Source organism: Clarias gariepinus, chromosome 5 (genome assembly GCF_024256425.1).
Source record: "Clarias gariepinus isolate MV-2021 ecotype Netherlands chromosome 5, CGAR_prim_01v2, whole genome shotgun sequence".
Taxonomy (NCBI): Eukaryota; Metazoa; Chordata; class Actinopteri; order Siluriformes; family Clariidae; genus Clarias; species Clarias gariepinus.
This window is the reverse complement of record NC_071104.1, coordinates 21,325,641-21,343,078: the sequence shown is the minus strand read 5'-3', so window position 1 is coordinate 21,343,078 and position 17,438 is coordinate 21,325,641. Positions and strand designations below refer to the sequence as shown.

The 17,438-nt window shown below is 36.3% G+C and overlaps 2 protein-coding genes across 3 annotated transcripts; both read right to left on the bottom strand.

Annotated features, from left to right (window-relative positions):
* Nucleotides 1-4,896: 4,896 nt before the first annotated feature.
* On the bottom strand, nt 4,897-9,963 carry slc25a6 (solute carrier family 25 member 6). The gene is made up of 4 exons (XM_053496765.1): nt 9,724-9,963; nt 6,279-6,765; nt 6,038-6,178; nt 4,897-5,884 (listed from the first exon to the last, which is right to left on the bottom strand). The coding sequence occupies exons 1-4, from the start codon at nt 9,832-9,834 to the stop codon at nt 5,727-5,729; spliced, it is 897 nt and encodes a 298-aa protein (XP_053352740.1). The 5' UTR covers nt 9,835-9,963; the 3' UTR covers nt 4,897-5,726.
* Nucleotides 9,964-10,577: 614 nt separating this feature from the next.
* On the bottom strand, nt 10,578-16,697 carry asmtl (acetylserotonin O-methyltransferase-like). Of its 2 annotated transcripts, none has more exons than XM_053496763.1 (14): nt 16,630-16,697; nt 15,934-16,041; nt 15,721-15,852; nt 15,556-15,603; nt 15,411-15,475; nt 15,247-15,311; nt 15,061-15,169; nt 14,387-14,696; nt 13,508-13,679; nt 13,195-13,376; nt 12,948-13,080; nt 12,660-12,800; nt 12,393-12,515; nt 10,578-10,947 (listed from the first exon to the last, which is right to left on the bottom strand). In XM_053496763.1, the coding sequence occupies exons 2-14, from the start codon at nt 16,024-16,026 to the stop codon at nt 10,733-10,735; spliced, it is 1,788 nt and encodes a 595-aa protein (XP_053352738.1). In that variant the 5' UTR covers nt 16,027-16,041; nt 16,630-16,697; the 3' UTR covers nt 10,578-10,732. The 2 variants fall into 2 exon arrangements, with proteins under 2 accessions (XP_053352738.1, XP_053352739.1); XM_053496764.1 differs by lacking the exon at nt 16,630-16,697 and adding an exon at nt 16,543-16,616.
* Between the last annotated feature and the right edge of the window lie 741 nt (nt 16,698-17,438).

Here is a 17,438-nt window from a genome sequence, read left to right as displayed (position 1 = left end):
AATAACATGCATTACACCAAATGTGTTAACAAGAGATCATAATTAGTGGGAAATAAAACCGTGTTCACAAAGAAATGACAATCGTGTACACAAGCTTTTGTAAACAAATTTACTGCTAAAAAGTGTTAAGTTCCCCACTGTTTGAAGATCCATAGAAACTTAATTATGTTTTTGAACCATCCAGGGCAAATATTTTACCGATCAGTCACTATCAGTCAGTGGACACTGAAATAGTTAAAATTGGTCTAATACTGTGCGATGTCAATCATATGTAACGCATTCTTTTTTACATTCCAAAATGTATATAACTCAGCTTAAATTTCATTGAAACAGTCTTATTTAACAGAGTCATTGTTAAGTGTTGTAGGTTAGTTTATTCTCATTACTACTTTTCTAACTGCTCATCATTAACATTAATCACAAGCCAATAAGTAGGTGTTCTCATAAAATTTACTTTTATGTTCATTTTTGAAGATTTATTTATTCACTTGATAGATGTTTTTATTCTGTGTGATTAATATAGAGTGGTTGACGAGGAAGAGGCTCAAGAGCCCTATAGTAGAAGGTTGGTGGTGCTGAGATTCAGAATTTACCCTTCCAATCAATAGCCCACAGTCTAAGTTCCTAAGCCACAGCATTTTTCAACCTAATCATTTGCTAATTAAGCGACTGATCTATAACTATGCGTAAACTAAATTCGTTTACAGTGTACTGAATGACTGATTGTGAAATCCTAAATCTATAACTTAAAAGTAACTAAAGCTTAATGAACAGGTTTGTGTCTTAAGTCTTAAAATAAACAATGAATAGTTCCCTAACATACCAATTACAGATAATCAATGACTTTACAGGCATTATAAAATAATAATACAATAAGAATTACTACCATCATAAACATTTATCCTAGAGCTATTTTCAAATAGTGTGCAAAAATTTGGCTTTCATTTTGTCCAATCAACATGTTATAACCTTAAAATGCAGTTATTTTTTTATAGCTGAAATACCTTGTCCACTCCGAAAAAGGGGAAGAGAGAAAGTGATAAAGAAAGGCAAGCTCAAAGAACCAGGAGAACCCTTAAAGAAATGCTCAATTCCAACCCAGCTATGCTATACGATCCTCCTCTGGGAAGGGGTGTTTGTGTCGGTGAAAGACAAGGCCTGTCAGGACAAAGAGTAAAATTCCAATGATATGTTTAGCTAAAAGGGCGAGTGAAAAGTGAATCAAAGCATCGCAGGATCAAAGAAATTCTGCAGAAAAGTCAACATGGCTGCCATGGGAGCAGCAGGAGATGCATATAATTTTTTAGTTGCTCTTCAGTGCCTTCTGATGTTGGGCAATTTATTGATATATTTGGCAAAGAGAGACAGAGAGAGGAGTGAAAATTGGCATGAAGAAGAAGGTAAAGTCTACCATCAGGAGGAGATGGTCAGTGCATTGCATTTGATGTGAGGAGTTCTGTGACATTTGCCATGCACTGAATTTGAAATGAACTTGCTGTGATGGTAGGTTGTTAGATTAGGGCTTAAATTTAATATTTATTAATTGCTTAACAATAACATTATTAAGGATGAGCAATGCATTGTAATACAAAGTCTGATCAATGGTGTAATAAGAATAATTTGAAGCAAAACTGCTTTATCGTGATGCCTATCACTTTCATATCACTGTGCATTTGTAACAGCAAGCAGGCTGATATGGTAGCCAATACAATAAATAATTATATTAATTTATATTAAATGTTATAAACTTGTATTAGATATTCTTTTATCTTTGAACAACAGGGAGGGCTTAGTCCTGCTAGCTCAATTGTACCAGCCATCACTGAAAGAGTTAAACAAATAGTTTAATAAAGTCATAAACCTCAAACAAGCAGACAATGAATGATTATTGATTATTTATAAAAAATAAGTAAAATTTGTAATTTTACATTTACTCCGAAGTCAAGCTTAACAGAGTAATGTAATTTAAATTTCTGTTATGTTATGTACTGTTACGGAGCTTCAAATCTCTTATAAAATGGGACCTTGTTAAAAGATCAACACACGTTATCAAAGATTAAAATTACTTTATGTCATGAAGCGTAAACTAATAGTTGGTTAGAATTTAAAATTTTTTACATTTACAATTTGTAGTATTGTATTATGATGAGAGTGACACAAACTGATTTTTGACCAGTTCACAGTTGACTAATTGCTCATTGAGGTAATCGCTACAATCTGTATAAAGTTTGCATGTGTGTGAAGATTGTATATATATTTTTTTATTTAACAAAAACATGTTTGTCAAACAAAACCACACCAGCCACTATTTCCTCTCACTCACATGGAATTTTTGAGGCCATCTTTATCAAAGATTTTGATCACTTAGGTACATCATGCAGGTCTAGCTGGTTCTGTTGTGATAAAAAGCATGTGGCCTGGTTTTGTTTCTTTGGGGTAGATTGCACATAAAATTCTTCACTAGGCTTTTAACTGACCAGTGAGGTAAAGAGAGGAACGAAAAGAATAGCGGAACTGACACTTAAGGGGTATGCAACTTTTTTTTACTTGTCTGTTGAGGAGTGACTGATAGTTAGTTGATAAGAAATTCACTTCCAAGTAGGCCTGCTTACAGAGAAGCAATTCAGCAACTGTCAAGATGTTTCCAGATTACTGTACTGTCGTACTGTTTAAAAAAAGGGGAAAAAAAAAAAATATATATATATATATATATATATATATATATATATATATATATATCAAAATAATCATTTAATAAAAATAAACTCATTATCCACTTTATTAAAAACATATTTACACTTGTACATGCATAGTTACCTAATCAGCCAATCTCATGGCAGTGCATTGCATAGCAATGCAAAAAAAAAATTCATGCAAATACAGATTAAGAGCTTGGATAATCTTTATATCAAACATCAGAATGCAGAAAAAAATGGATTTATGTAACTTTGACCATGAAATGGTTGTTGGTGCCAGATAAGCTGGCCTAAACATTTCAGAAACTGATGATAATATTTTTACAAAATATTATTTGGAATTTACACAAAATAATAATATAGATTTAAATGTAAGACTGTTCTGTGGGTGAAAATGCCGGTTTCCATTGCCAGGAAGTTGCCAGGAAGCTGCCAGGAAGTCTACAGTAACTAAAAAAAAACTCTTCACAAAGATGGTGAGAAAAAAAGCATCTCAGCGTGCATCAAACCTTAAGGTGGAGAGGCTACAATGGCAGAAGAGCACATTGGGTTCCACTCCTGTCAGCAAAGAGCAAGCATCTGAGGCTATCATTGGAACAGACTCGCCCAAACTGGACAGTTGAAAATTAGAAAAAAATTAACTGGTCTTTTTTTAGTGTTCAACTGTCTAGTGTGTATCCATGATAGATTTGAATTCTTATTCTTGGCCAAAGTGTGTTTTTTTTTATTATTATTTTGTCACAATTTGAAATGATATTTTATGTAAATTTTATAAATTTATGTTGACCAGGTTTTAATCTGGGATTTGTTTGAATGATCCATTTAATCCAGCGACTATGTTTTTTTTTTTTTTTTTTTTGTCCATCACCGCCACAGGTGCGCATGTGTTTATGGCTACCTTTGTAGCACTAAAGGTACTAAAGGTTAATTTATCAATAAGTTGCTGCTGTTAATGTTTGAGACACTTGTGTCTAAGAAATTGATGGGGACACTTCACTCAAATGCAAACCAGAAAGGCTCATTGTGAATTTACGGCTTTATAAATGTTTAGGTCTGAATACTGTACTTGCTTGTGAACTTTTATGATGTTTATCAGTAGGCTACGTTTCTATAATATGGTGCGTTGATGTGTTCATTTCCTTTTCAACAGTGCCATCATGCGGAAATTATGTGTTACTGCAAGACCGTCCCCTGTATCCTTTTTTTATTTGCTACGGGTCTAGCATAAATGTAAACAAATGGACAAAAAAATCTTAAGCAAATCTAGATTTATATATAGTGGTGGATAATAACTATGAGATATAATGCTGAAGCAATCTGTTTTCACAAGTTGCTGATGCAAAAAATGCTGACTGAAGTAGTAAAGGCAGATAGGGTTATGACACATGACATGCAGAGTTTTCCATACCAGCAACATATGGAAGCAGTTCTAAAATTTGCTGCTATCTGAGAACAGTTAATGGTTTTAAACCAGTCATTTTAATATCAAAGCTCTTAACACTAGTACTATAATTACTTGCAGCTTGGCAATCCCAAGTCATTGTTAGACCCGCGCTGGAAGAAAATGACTTAATATTTATCTGACATGTACAGTATGATGGGAGTCAGACAAGGCAGCTCGTGTTACAGAAGATTGCTCAGTTTTGCAGTCATTTCAGTAATTGACCTTGGCCTTTGATCTCTACATACGTTGCATGACTAGTGTGGTTTTCATTACATAGACTTGCAAAATCTCTGTTGATAAACAATTGGGAAACATTACAGACTGAGTGTGGCCAGCTGTGATTTCTGACCAGTCTGATTACAGACCCTTTGAAAAGCTTTGGTTCAAGGGGACCATTATGGTTCTGTTTTATTTATTAGCCAAAGGTTCTTATTTAAATTAATTTATAATGCTGAGAATAGGGGATCAATTGACAGTATGATATAAATCACAATGTTATTTTTTAGAAAAAAATGCAATGTCATCAATTTCACAGTGTACGGTGTTCACATAATGATATCACCAGAATGCAAGTATGTGATTAGAAAATAGAAAATACAAATTCTTGTTTAAAAAGTAACATTATATATATATATATATATATATATATATATATATATATATATATATATATATATATATATTACTAAATATTTGTACTAAAGTAAAAAGGACACTTTGGAATAATAGTAAAAAAAAAAAACACATCAAAGCATCTGAGGTATTCACTTTTATTGTGTTTACAAGCATTCCTGCTGTCTGGTCAAGAATAAATTCTCTGGAAATGTCTCAGCGATGTCTCATTTCATTGTTCCATGGAAACACAAACTGTCCTTTTCACCTTATTGTTCACATTCTGATAATGGGGTCTAATTAATCGAAATAAGACTTACATAACTTGACACACTGACAAGAAAATTACCATGAAAATACAACCTTCCTCATTGCTTCAGAAGGAAAATACTTTAAGCGGTGTTCCACGAAAAAACTTTGTCATATCGCCCGGGCGAAGACCATTCCTCTGGCTGTGTGGTAACACTGTTGGAGCCTTTCACTGCGATGAATATTCCCCAGTTCACAAGGAGGAATGTTTAAACATCATTTTGAATACATCTCTGAATCAGCCAAGTCCATGCTTATTCAACTTTGGGGGGAGAAGAATAGAATTTTCACGGCTAAAATTTTAACTTGCTGTGGTTGATCCGTTATCAGTCTTTCTGTTCTTGTTATTAGAGACTTTAAGTAGTACGTTGCTATCTCATTATTTAATCTAATGAAGATAAATCGTTGCTGCACACTATGTGACAAGTGTTCATACACAAGAAAACAATTCTCGACTGTTTTAGATGTTTATAGACACTATTTTGCATAGTGTTTAAATAAATGCTACACAGATAAAATTATATAAAGGATATATCCTGGCCTTTTACATAGATACCTAGCTACACGCTGCAGAGAGAACAATGTTTGAGGAAAGCATGAATAGCTTTAGCAATTAGATCGGTTATATGATAGATTTTTGTATTCTTACTACTTGCCTGATATGATCAAACAAATTTTTTAAATTCATCATATAGCACAAGCACAAAAGCACCTCCCATGCCTCGGAGAACATTAGACCAAGCTCCTTTATAGAATGCATTAGAGCCTTCGTCGCGTGCGATCTTCCTCCAGCAGTCAAGTGTCCCGGTGTACATAATGTCAGCTGTCAGAACAAAACACAAAGGCTTACTCATATAAACGCTCTCATTCTGGGAAGCAGTGAAAAGATCTTACTCAAGTTACAGTGTTATAGACTGTTGTTCTTAATTTTTTTTTACTGCATGTGTGTGTAAAAAGTTTTGTTTGAGAGTTGTACCTCCTTTGCGTCCAGATTGCATCATCATGCGACGCCTCACAGTGTCAAACGGGTAAGAAATCACACCAGCCACTGCTGTGACACTCTGTGCAATCATCCAGCTAACCACAATGTGGGTGTTCTTGGGATCAGGAAGCATGCCTGTCGACGGGCACACACAAGAACAAACATGTGAATGAGTATGTAAGCATGCATTCAAAGTTACATTACTTCCATCATGCTAACAGTGGGGACACTTTACCTTTAGCTGTGTCATAGATCCCAAAGTAAGCTGCCCTGTAGATGATGATGCCCTGCACAGACACATTAAAGCCCTGATACAGGCCTCGCAATCCATCAGACTTGAAGATCTTGGTTAGGCAATCACCTAGGCCATTGAATTCTCTAGAGGAGGAGGCTTTTCCCACATCAGCTGCCAAACGGGTACGGGCGAAGTCAAGGGGATAGACGAAACAAAGGGATGTGGCTCCTGCTGCACCACCAGATGCCAGGTTTCCAGCAAAATAGCGCCAGAATTGAGTGTGCTTGTCAACACCACCCAAGAAGATCTGCTTATATTTGTCCTTAAAGGCAAAGTTGAGGGCTTGAGTGGGGAAGTATCGGATGACATTGGCTAAATTACCACGCCAGAAGGAGGCAAAGCCTTGCTCTTTGGGAATCCTCACAACACAGTCGATAATCCCTTTGTACTGTTTGTCAGCACTGATTTGTTTGCTGGCATGTTGCACCTGCATGGTGAAACAATTAAGTTGACAATCTGAAGAATTTTGCCAACCATTTTGCAGTTTATTATTAAATTACACAGCACAAGCCCACATACATACTTACATACTTGTATATGTTTAGCTCATAAATGTATGGCTTCAAGTAGTGATGATAGACAATTGTAGAAATATAAAAAAGTATTTTTTTTCTATTCAGTTCTAAAAAGCAATATTAATCTGACAGTACCAGTTTACAGAGAGAGAGAGAAAGAGAGAGAGATTGTGCACGGTTTTTGAACCAAAGGGCCACAATTTGTTTATTGATTCCTGATGATATGCGAAACAGTCAACTTCACAATAATGCAAAGTGAACTTATGTAGTTTCATTTATTATTCAAACAGTCAATTTTTGACTGTCCACGTATCATTTATTAACTATTTATTTCGTTATTTTGTGTCAAAACTTATTGAGCTAGATCCGGGGACATTTTATTGAAAAACAATTCTTAATATAATTCTCCAGCTCAAATTAAAACTGATGTTTATGCAAGTTAAGAGAGTAGTTTTAGTCAACATAACATGTGTGTGATGCCTGATTTGGTTGCACATGTGTGAAACAATGACCAGTCATCGATCACTGTTGTTCCCACCAACCAATCTATGATCAATGTTCCTTAAGACCAATGACGGATCACTGCTGTTCCCAACCAAAGTTGGACTCGTAATCCGGCATAACGGACATTTTCCTAGTAGGCTAACACGCAGTAAACATACCTTGGAGTTGTCATAATTTATTTTAGGCCTGATGGATGAGCGCATCTAAGCACAAGTCACTGCAGAGAGGCATAAAATCTAAAGGTTAATGCTACCAAATGTGCTAAAATACCATACATTTGCTGCAGGGGCTACAGTAGCTTTAATATTGACAGTACCCAACACCATGCAGCAACAGATAAAACCTGGAGGAGAAGAGATGGCTAACCTTAGCCAATGCCAGAAAGCGGAAGAGCAAAAAGAGCAGGTGTGTTACAGGGACGCTTAGAATGAACAGAGTGAGTAGGAGCAGGAGGACTTCTGATGAAATTATCCATATTTTGTAGCTTCAAAGATGAAAAGGGAGGAAGCAGGAATGTAACGTGTGCCAATGCATGATGATGATAGAAATTGTAACACTATTAAAAATTAAGACAGTTACCTACTACTGTATGGAGGACTAAACATGACATAATAATAAATAAATAATTAAATTAATGTATGAATAAATAAGTAAATATATAAATAAATACATAAATATAATATACCCTGAAAAATTGCTAAACGTATTCCTACTTTTGTTTATTAACATATTTCAATATTTATTGATAGAATAACCTTAAATCCGAAACCTCGGATTGTGAGTAACATGGTTTGCGAGCGTCCTGCAAGACGAGCAAAGATTTTTAATTAATTTTGACTTGGAAAACGAGCACGTCTTGGTTTACGAGTACCAAGTATCATGTATCATGCATGCGCTTCTTGTTTTAATGCCGAGCATCACGTGATCACAACTGAGTCAACGTTTTTTCTCTCTCTTGTGCTCCAGGAATTGTGGGTAATCCTCTCCCCTTGCTGGGTCTTAGTGCGTGTCTCCTATTTGTATAATAAACAGCCGTGCATGCTTGTACTGTTTACGATAACACTGTGACCACGTGTGAATATAAAACATTTTATTTTGTGTCTGTATGCGTGTGTGTACAGCACGCGTCTAAAGGAAAAGCAAGTCTCATTAGAGGTTAAAGATCCATTTTCTCTCTCTGCTCAAGGCTCAGCCTGCTTTTTTTGTGTGCGCGCATCATTGGACATTGTCCCACCCACACACACAAACACACACACAGACCGCTTCTACTTTTGCCTTCACAGACACACACACACTCTTTCTCTCTGCTCTACACAGAAACACTGTTTTGTCATGATTCTTTTCAAAGGTAAAGTGCAAGTTAATGTTTTATTTTTACTTTACAGCAGTGATTCAGTTAGTGTGTCACTCATCATTGTGTGCGCACTTGTGTGTAGAGTGGAGGAAGGGTAACTGTAAGACAAGAAGGGGGAGAGGGGAGCTTACTTTAGATTCAAACACAACATACACAAAAACCTGTCAGGATTTATTTAAACTTTTTTTAAAGGTAAAGTGCAGGTTAATTTGTTCAATTTTTACTTAATGTTTGTGTTAATTATTTTAATGTATTAATTTTTTGGGCTGTGGAATGAATAATATGAGTTTCCATTATTTCTTATGGGAAAATTCAATTTGGTTTACGAGTGTTTTTGGAATACGAGCCCACTTCCGGAACGAATTATACTCAAAATCCAAGGTTCCACTGTATTAATTATTAATAAATATGCAAAGTGATAATATTTAATAAAAAAGATTGTGCCCTCTGCAGGACAGGTGACTACACATTTTAGAACAGATTTTGAGCCAATAGGAAACATGACCTGGAAGTTATTGAAATAAAATCATAGGATTTTCTAATAAAAAAAGATTAATAAATATGCAAAGTGATATGCAAAGGCATTATAAATCACAATGAACAACATTAATTTTATTTTTTTAATATGAACGTTTATAATATTATCTATATTTCAGTCGGACAGTGATCTGCAGACAGTCCCTGACTCGCGCAGTAGACGAGGTGCTTTCGCCGGACTTTGTTAGCGAATCTCCGCTACAAATTGGTATCTGGAGGTAGGAGTTCGAATATCCAACGTCGCCTCCAAACCAACTTCACCGCGGTGCAGAGGACTCCAACATGGCCTCCCAAGGATAAAGTAACTCCGGGATGCAGGGACTACTCAAGTCCAATTCATGTACTACTGCAGCTGTTTAAAGCTGCAATCAACATGCATTACTAAATAACTGTTATTTCTTGAATATCCACAGCTCTAACGAGACCCTATAAAGTGCTCTGTCCATAAGATGTGGGAACAAAATGTTCTTCTCACCTGCAGAAGCAGTTTCACTCTCTCAATTGGCGCGACGGCTGTTTTAGAAATGGCAGCCGCAACCCCGCCGGCTAGAAAATCTTTTGCAAATGATATAGCTGCGTCAGCCATGGCGCCTTCTATTAAAATCAGTTAAGACGCACGCTTTGACAAGCCAGCGAAAGGTGATGAGCTGCTCAGCTGCAGAGGTCGTTGTGCGCAGACTCGGTCCGTCCGCGCAGGTGCAGCATCACTTATCGCGAGAACTTGGCGGACGAAGGCCGAGACTTGGAATCCACATTGGCAGCTGTGCTTGCATTTACATTCTTTCGTTTGATAGTCAAGATAAATAAATATGACCCCAACCCTGTAAAAACTACAAATATGCCACTTCACCCCATTTGCTAACTAAAAGATAATTCATTTTTCTTTCTGTAACATCCACTCGAAACTGACCAGCTTCCAACTGCCAAAACACAGGCTGTGATGGTCAAACAAACTAACTTTCCATCTTTATTATTATTAACTGAATTTAACCAGGTATATGTGAGATCTGTTTGTCTTTGCATTATTAGTGGTAATTCAGAATTTAAGTTTAGATTCTCCCCTTCCCCCAGCTTGACAGTTTTAACCTGTGCTCTGGTAGCCTGTCAGACTAAGCTGGATTTTCAGTAGGTTACACAGATGATTGAGCATGTTGAGAACCTGACTGTAGCCATGCCAGCACACTGCTTCATTCAGGATGGACTGTTATGGTCAGGTCTTAAAGGATGGTCAGACTGTAAATTCTAGACTGAAAAGACACTTTTGAACAAGCCATTTTTATTAAATTATTGATTGTGATGAAATACATCTTATATCTTTTAGAAATGACTAATAATTATTTACAGATGTACATAAAACAGATTTGAAACATTTCACTAACAATTAATACAATTGCTAGACAGTTAAATGTCACTATATAGAATAATTTTTTTTTTTTTTTTTTTTACATTTTAAGCTTCTCAAGCAACCCAGAGGAGCAAACTAGCTAAGTTTGACCATCTTTTACAAAAAGCATGACGTCCAGTAGGTTGTCTGTGTATCGGGTATGTAGGAGACTGAAGCCATGCTTCTTCATTAGGTTACAGTACTCGATGGCACTCCTCTGCCTGCCTTCAGTCATGCTGAGTGCCTGCAGCAGTGCCCGACTAGGCCTGGTCCTCTCCTCATCCAGTAGAATCTCAGAGAGCAGCAACCCACAGCCTGCACCACAGTAACACACAAACGGTACCTTCTCTTTAATGAATGACCAGTACTACTGTAACTTTGGAATGCTGCAAACCTTTCCTAAGGGGTTATCAGCTGATGTAAATAAATCTCACACAGTTGGAACCAATGATCTGAGTGTGAAGGATTTCAAATGTTGATTTAAGGGCAGTCAGAAAAAAAACCTAATCGATTGCCTACTTTGAATGGCACCTGTTGCATATAAAAATGTTTCTGAAAGTATTTAGGATTTTAATTAATTAAATTTACTTTGTTGCTGTCAATCTACACACAATAATCCAAATGACAAAGTGAAAAACGAGTTTTTAGAAATTATTGCAAATATATTAAAAATGAAAAAAATCTATCCCTTACTCAGGATCTAGTTCCTTTTATAAAGCACCTTCTGTAGCAACTGGGCAGTGTCTGAGAACTGCCATCTCAAGGTATCTCCACAGAAGTTCTATGAGGGCAAAACCTGCGCCATTGGCTGGGCAACATTCAAAGACTTGTGCCAACACCACGCCTTCTTTATCTTGGCTGTATGCTTCAGTATATAATCATGCACGTAACTTTGGTTGTAACTAAGTTCAACCCAATGAGTTTAATTTATTTATCTTTAAAGTCCTTTATTTGTGGTGGAGTTCTGAAGGTCTAATAGAGTGGTCTTTGGGTTCTTGGTCACCTTACTCACCACCACCCTTCTAGCTTGGTTAATGAGTTTGTCCAGACAGCTAGCTTTAAGAAAAGTACTGATGGTTCCATACTCCTTCATACTGCCATAATTCTACAGAAAATGGAACCCTGTTTCAATGTTGTAAGCAAATCTAATCTAATTTTTAAGAATATCATTTAAATAGACTTAAAGCTGAAGATCTTTTTTTAAAACATCTGACCTTAAAAGACCTTGTCCCTGTTTGGATCAAATTACTAATAGTTCCAAATAGATACTACTATCATTTAATCACTCTATGATATCACGCTAACAAAGATCCTTGATGGATAGATGAACTGATCCATGTTTCTGGAAACATTTAAAGCTTCAAAAATGTGGTTTTTTACTTGCTCATATACAGTACTGTGCAAAAGACTTGAGCATCCCTAGTGACAAAATGTCTTGTATTGTTTGAGAAATAGTTCTCCAGGCTTCCTAGGGGACTTTTTTTTGGCCAACGTTCCAAGATCCAAGTTTTGGATCTCAATTTTAGTTCAGTACCTGACCAGTGTTAGAGAAATGTCGCGCAGTGATCTATGAATCATTCGACCCTCATCCCACATTTTTGCTTTGTTTATAAAGGTTATTGTGTGTAGATTGATGCCAAAAAAGTTAATTCACCTACTAAACCAACTATATGTTAATACTTGGTGCAATGAATGTGAATTAATGCTAATTTTACATAAGTGGATAATAATGGTCAGGTGTGCAGACAGAATGTTCTTACCTGGCATGCATGTTTTGCCCAATTTATTCAACAGCTTATGTAATTTCTCATCAGACAAATCATGGAGAATTCGTGCAAGGATATAGAGGTCTGCTTTAGGTAGGTCATCTTTAAGAAAATCGCCTATTCCGACAAAAAAAGTAAGCTGCATTACTATTTTTAATATTTATCTTAATATAGGCCTACTCAATGTTTTATAAAAAAAAAATTACACACTAAATCTTATTGAAGTAACATACTTGGAAGAATGCAAACATTAGTACTGACCCGCAACAAAAGACACTCTGCTATCCTTTTCTTTTGATTGGAAATGACTTCTCATTTCAATAACTGCTGGCAAGTCAAAAACAATTACAGACAGTTCAGGATGAGCTTTGGTGAACTCGTATGCCATGGCACCAGTACAGCCTGTAAAAAAAAAATACCAGCAATACAATGACAACCTGAACCACATCCTTATAGCAACTTTAACATTTTAACAGCAAGAATGTCCTGCACATTTTTAAAAATCTTTATATTCCAAAAGTAAATAAAATAAATATGCAACACATCTACCTCCAACATCGCAGGCTGTTCTGAAGTGAGACAGATTGAATGCTGTGGCCACATCTCTTCCCGTCACATTAGCAATGCTATGCATGGCATTCATAAAGTGCATCATCAGTTCACCTTTTTTTGAATAGACACCCTTTAACAACAGCAACAACAAAAAAAATTATATTTTGTTTGCTTTTTTTGCTTTGTTCTGAAATCTTTACTGTTTTATAATAATAAATTATTAACAATCAATAGCATAATTTACTTGAAAATTTTCAGAATTCTTCCCGGGAGCCCTCTCATGCTGAGTTGTGCCTTCTCTAACAGCACTCTCTAGTTGTGTGAATTGCGGCCAGATCACATCATTGTAGTGCAGGATGTAAGCATGAAGAGACAGGGGGCTGTCTGATACCAGGAACTGCCTGGCCTGCTCTGTGTTCCTATAAACTGTGAAAGACAATGTACAGAATATATTCAGCTCAAGACAAAAATTACAGCACCTTTACTTGGCTTTGCATGTGATTAATTTATAATGACTAGCTGCAAGCTTATGCATATGCCAGAAAAAAAAAACTCACCACACTTCTCTTCACATTTGAGCTTATGTAGTAGCCCTAGAGATACAGCAGCATCCAGTAACCTTTCAGTGCCAAGCAACGAGGCATGGATTCGATTAGCTATTTCATCCACTGTAAGACCAGAGTCTTTCAGAACATCAAACACACCCAGTTTTGTTGCTGTAAACAAAGTCTGACAGAAATAAAATGAGAAATTTGAATCCAGTTATTGTCTGCAAAACCATAACCATTTTGAGACCAAAAAAAAACAAAAAAAAAACATTCACTTCATCTAGACACTCAAAAGTCATCAGCATGGTTATATATGAGTATCTGCAAAAAGAAGATGTGGAAAAACAGCTAAAAGACATTAGAAGGGCAGCATCTTCAGAGAAGAATATAAATGTCATAGATCAAATGCTTGATAATGGAGGAACACTGCTAGGTTTTGCCAAGACCCAACTTGAGAAAGAATGGAAAGGTGGATGGCAACCTGCTAAAATGTCCAGGTCAATATATAAGGTAGACTTGCTAAATTCAAAATATAATTTTATTTAATATATTTAAACATTTTTACTCTTATGAAAGAAAACAATATTGTGAGCTCAACAGATTTATAGACAAGTCCTTTTTTCAGATTAAATTCCACCCCTAAATCTGTCTATAGTGCAATGTTTTAAAACATTTTGGATAGTGTTGTCCGATAAACTAGAAACTAGCTGTTTTTTCTTATGCAGTTTCTCATTTAAAAATAGATATGGATTAAAGAAATATATATATATATACAGCGCAATTAGTCACTACAGAAACATTATATCACATTTGAAACATCAACATCAAATACATTTCATTTACACCTTTGGGCTACACGATTAATAATAAACAATCATTACACTGCACCTTTGAAGCTTTAAATCCATCAAGTAGTTCTACTATGCTGTGGGGGAAGCCCTCAGTGTTGCTCTTGGTACACTCATGTCCCACTGAGTTAAAGTTGCCAAAGTTGGGAGCGGTGCCCGGGTCAGCACACGCTACATTCTTACTGTGCAGTATCTTACGAGCAGGGCTCTCAGGTGAACTGTTGTAAATCTTTCCCAGCTGTTTGCAGAAGTGATTTACTGGGAAGCCCACCACATTAAGAAAATCTCCTTGCACATATTCCACTAGCATGCCACCCAATGCCTGTATCCCATAACCGCCTGCCTTGTCCCTATAAAAGACAAAGGACAGGAATGCAGAACAGTTTTTTTAACACCTAAAAAAAGGTTTTGGACAGAAAACACATTCTTTACTATTCATATGATTGTATTTAAACATTATACCATTAGCAGGTAAAGATTAAATCTGATCCAGTAAATTAGGTAATTACATGACATCCACACCCATTAAAACACTTACCTACAGTACAAAATCCTGTAACCAAATTATTTAAAAAAATATTGCACATTTTTCTACTATTTAAGAAGTTAAAGCAAACGTAAGTATTGAAATGTACTAAAGGACATAGAGTGAAACTTAAGTGTTGTACACTGTACTGATTAATAGCAAGTACAGCAGCTGAAAGTGTAACTCACATGGGCTCTCCACTGTTGATGTATTCCCAAAGCATTTCCTCAGACAGCTCTGCAAACTTCACCTTCGTCTCCTCATAAAAGTCCACCACTTTGTGTTCTATGTCCCCTCCTGATACACAAACAATCTACAAGCTGAAACCTTGTCAAATACCATGCAGGTAAACATTTAAATTTCAGGTAACTTACCCTCTCTTTCATGACAGAGGACTATGACCACTCCTGTAAATACACTGTGCTCTTTTCCACTCAATCTGCAATGCATATGTGGAATATAAAGTACAGGCATTTATTCTATAGAGCACGTAATACAATGGTAAAATACATTTAGATATCTAGGTTGAAAAAAGCACCTAGACAGCATGCAGTAGGCATCTTGCTTATCCATAGGCTTTTCCAGAATTAAACCATCCACTGTCTGGAAACAAGAACAAAGACAATTACTAGGATGTTTATACAGTCATTAATACAATTTCATTTAACAGACAGCACTCTTACCACAACAGTGTCTGCCCCAATTACTACATCTGGTTTTTTCAGGTGTTTCTATGCCCAGGACATGTAAGGGTAGACACAAATATAAACAGCTAAACAACTGACAACTCTAAACTGATACACAATAATTGGGGTGTTAATTTAAGAAACAGAAAACAACAGACTCACATGTGGCATTCTCCGAGCTACTTCCATGGCCTTTTGCTTTGCCGTCTCCACTGCGTATTCATGGGGCATTTTAAACAAGGCCTTGTCCAAAGTCTCTTTAAACCAAGAGGGCACCACTTCAAACTGTAAACCCTGCATACAATTAGAATGAACACTAGTTCATGATGATTATTATGTTTTTGTTTTTTTAACATGAAACCATTTTAAACTTACTATGTTGGTCAAAATCTCTTGTCGCCTTGGAGATCCACTGGCCAGAACAACTAGTTTGCCGTGCAGCTTGGATATGACTGGTCTCAACACCATTTTGTCTTAAGATGTCTAAGATGAGAATCCATCATTGAGAGATAAAGCATTTTATATTCATACAGTTTCCGTCATCCTGAATAAAGAAAACACCACAATACTAGATCTACAACTCTGTTCTCATATCATTTGTTATATCTAAATTCAAAGAGATCTAAATTCATCAAGTTTGAAAAATCAGGTGGAATAAAGGCAGTATTTGCTATTAGTAGTCTGTCATAAAAAAGTAACAGATGAAATTATTAGGGATTAAAACTGCTGTTTAAGTCCACAGTTCACTCTTTTACATGCAAGCATTTGCGATCGATGTCCAGGTGAGCAGGTTCATGTCCCTTACTCACCAAGGCTATAATCTGAGAGAAGATCGTAGTGCTAACTGAGGTAATCTATGCTGATGCAAACAAATATAAAACATCTCATTTAATATCAGCGTTACATCTAGTTTTCCCCACGTTACTGACTACTTGCGTGCTTTACCACGCGCAGTCTAATACCTAATGGATCTATTTAACTTACAAATAGATACAAGTGGGTAACCGCTCGCGTTACTCTTTTACACAGTATCGAAAGCAAGAAACAGTCTTTTGTGTTTTCGGTATTTACCTGCAACAGTTCAGCTCTATACGTTTTCACGTCAACCACCAAGTTCAACCGGAACGACGAGGGTGGAGCGTGACTGGGCATGCGCATTAGCAGGATAACGCTAACGCGGTGATCCACCACTAGGGGGAGACAAAAACCGTAGGGTAAGTCAGAAAAATAGGGGGTTTACATGTTAGTGGGGGCACCTGCTTAAGTTGTTTCTTTACATGAAGAAAAAAATCAGTATAATTTTAGAATAGTTGCAAAATATTTAAAGGATGCTACCGTAACATACTTAGTTATTAAACCACGATTTACATTTATGTTACCAGGTAATAAAAACCTGCATGGCTATTTGCTACTTGCCAGTAAATTCTTTCTGCTTTGTCATTTGTCAAGTCGATGAACCAGTGAATAAAATGTCAGAAGATTATGCTGCCAGGTCTGCAATTAGGACACAGACTGAAATCTGGCTTGTTGGTCAGCCATCACCTGGACTGTGTTGTAGTAACCTTTCTGCAAAGAATGAAGTTCATAAAAAAAAAACTAAATAAAAATAAAACTGGATGCATGTCATTGTACAGCAGATGCTGTTTTAAAAGTAAGGTTAATATACCAACGGAGACTGAAAAAGCATGTCTTCGACAAAGTTCAAACAAAGCTGAAGAAGGGAACAATGCATTAAAATTTACCAAAATTTCAAACATTTATATGGTTAAGTTAAGCCTTTAATTGTCACATATACATTACAGTGAAATCCTTTCTTAGCATATCCCAGCATGACTGGGGTCAGACATGACACAGCACCCCTAGAGCAGATAGGGTAAAGG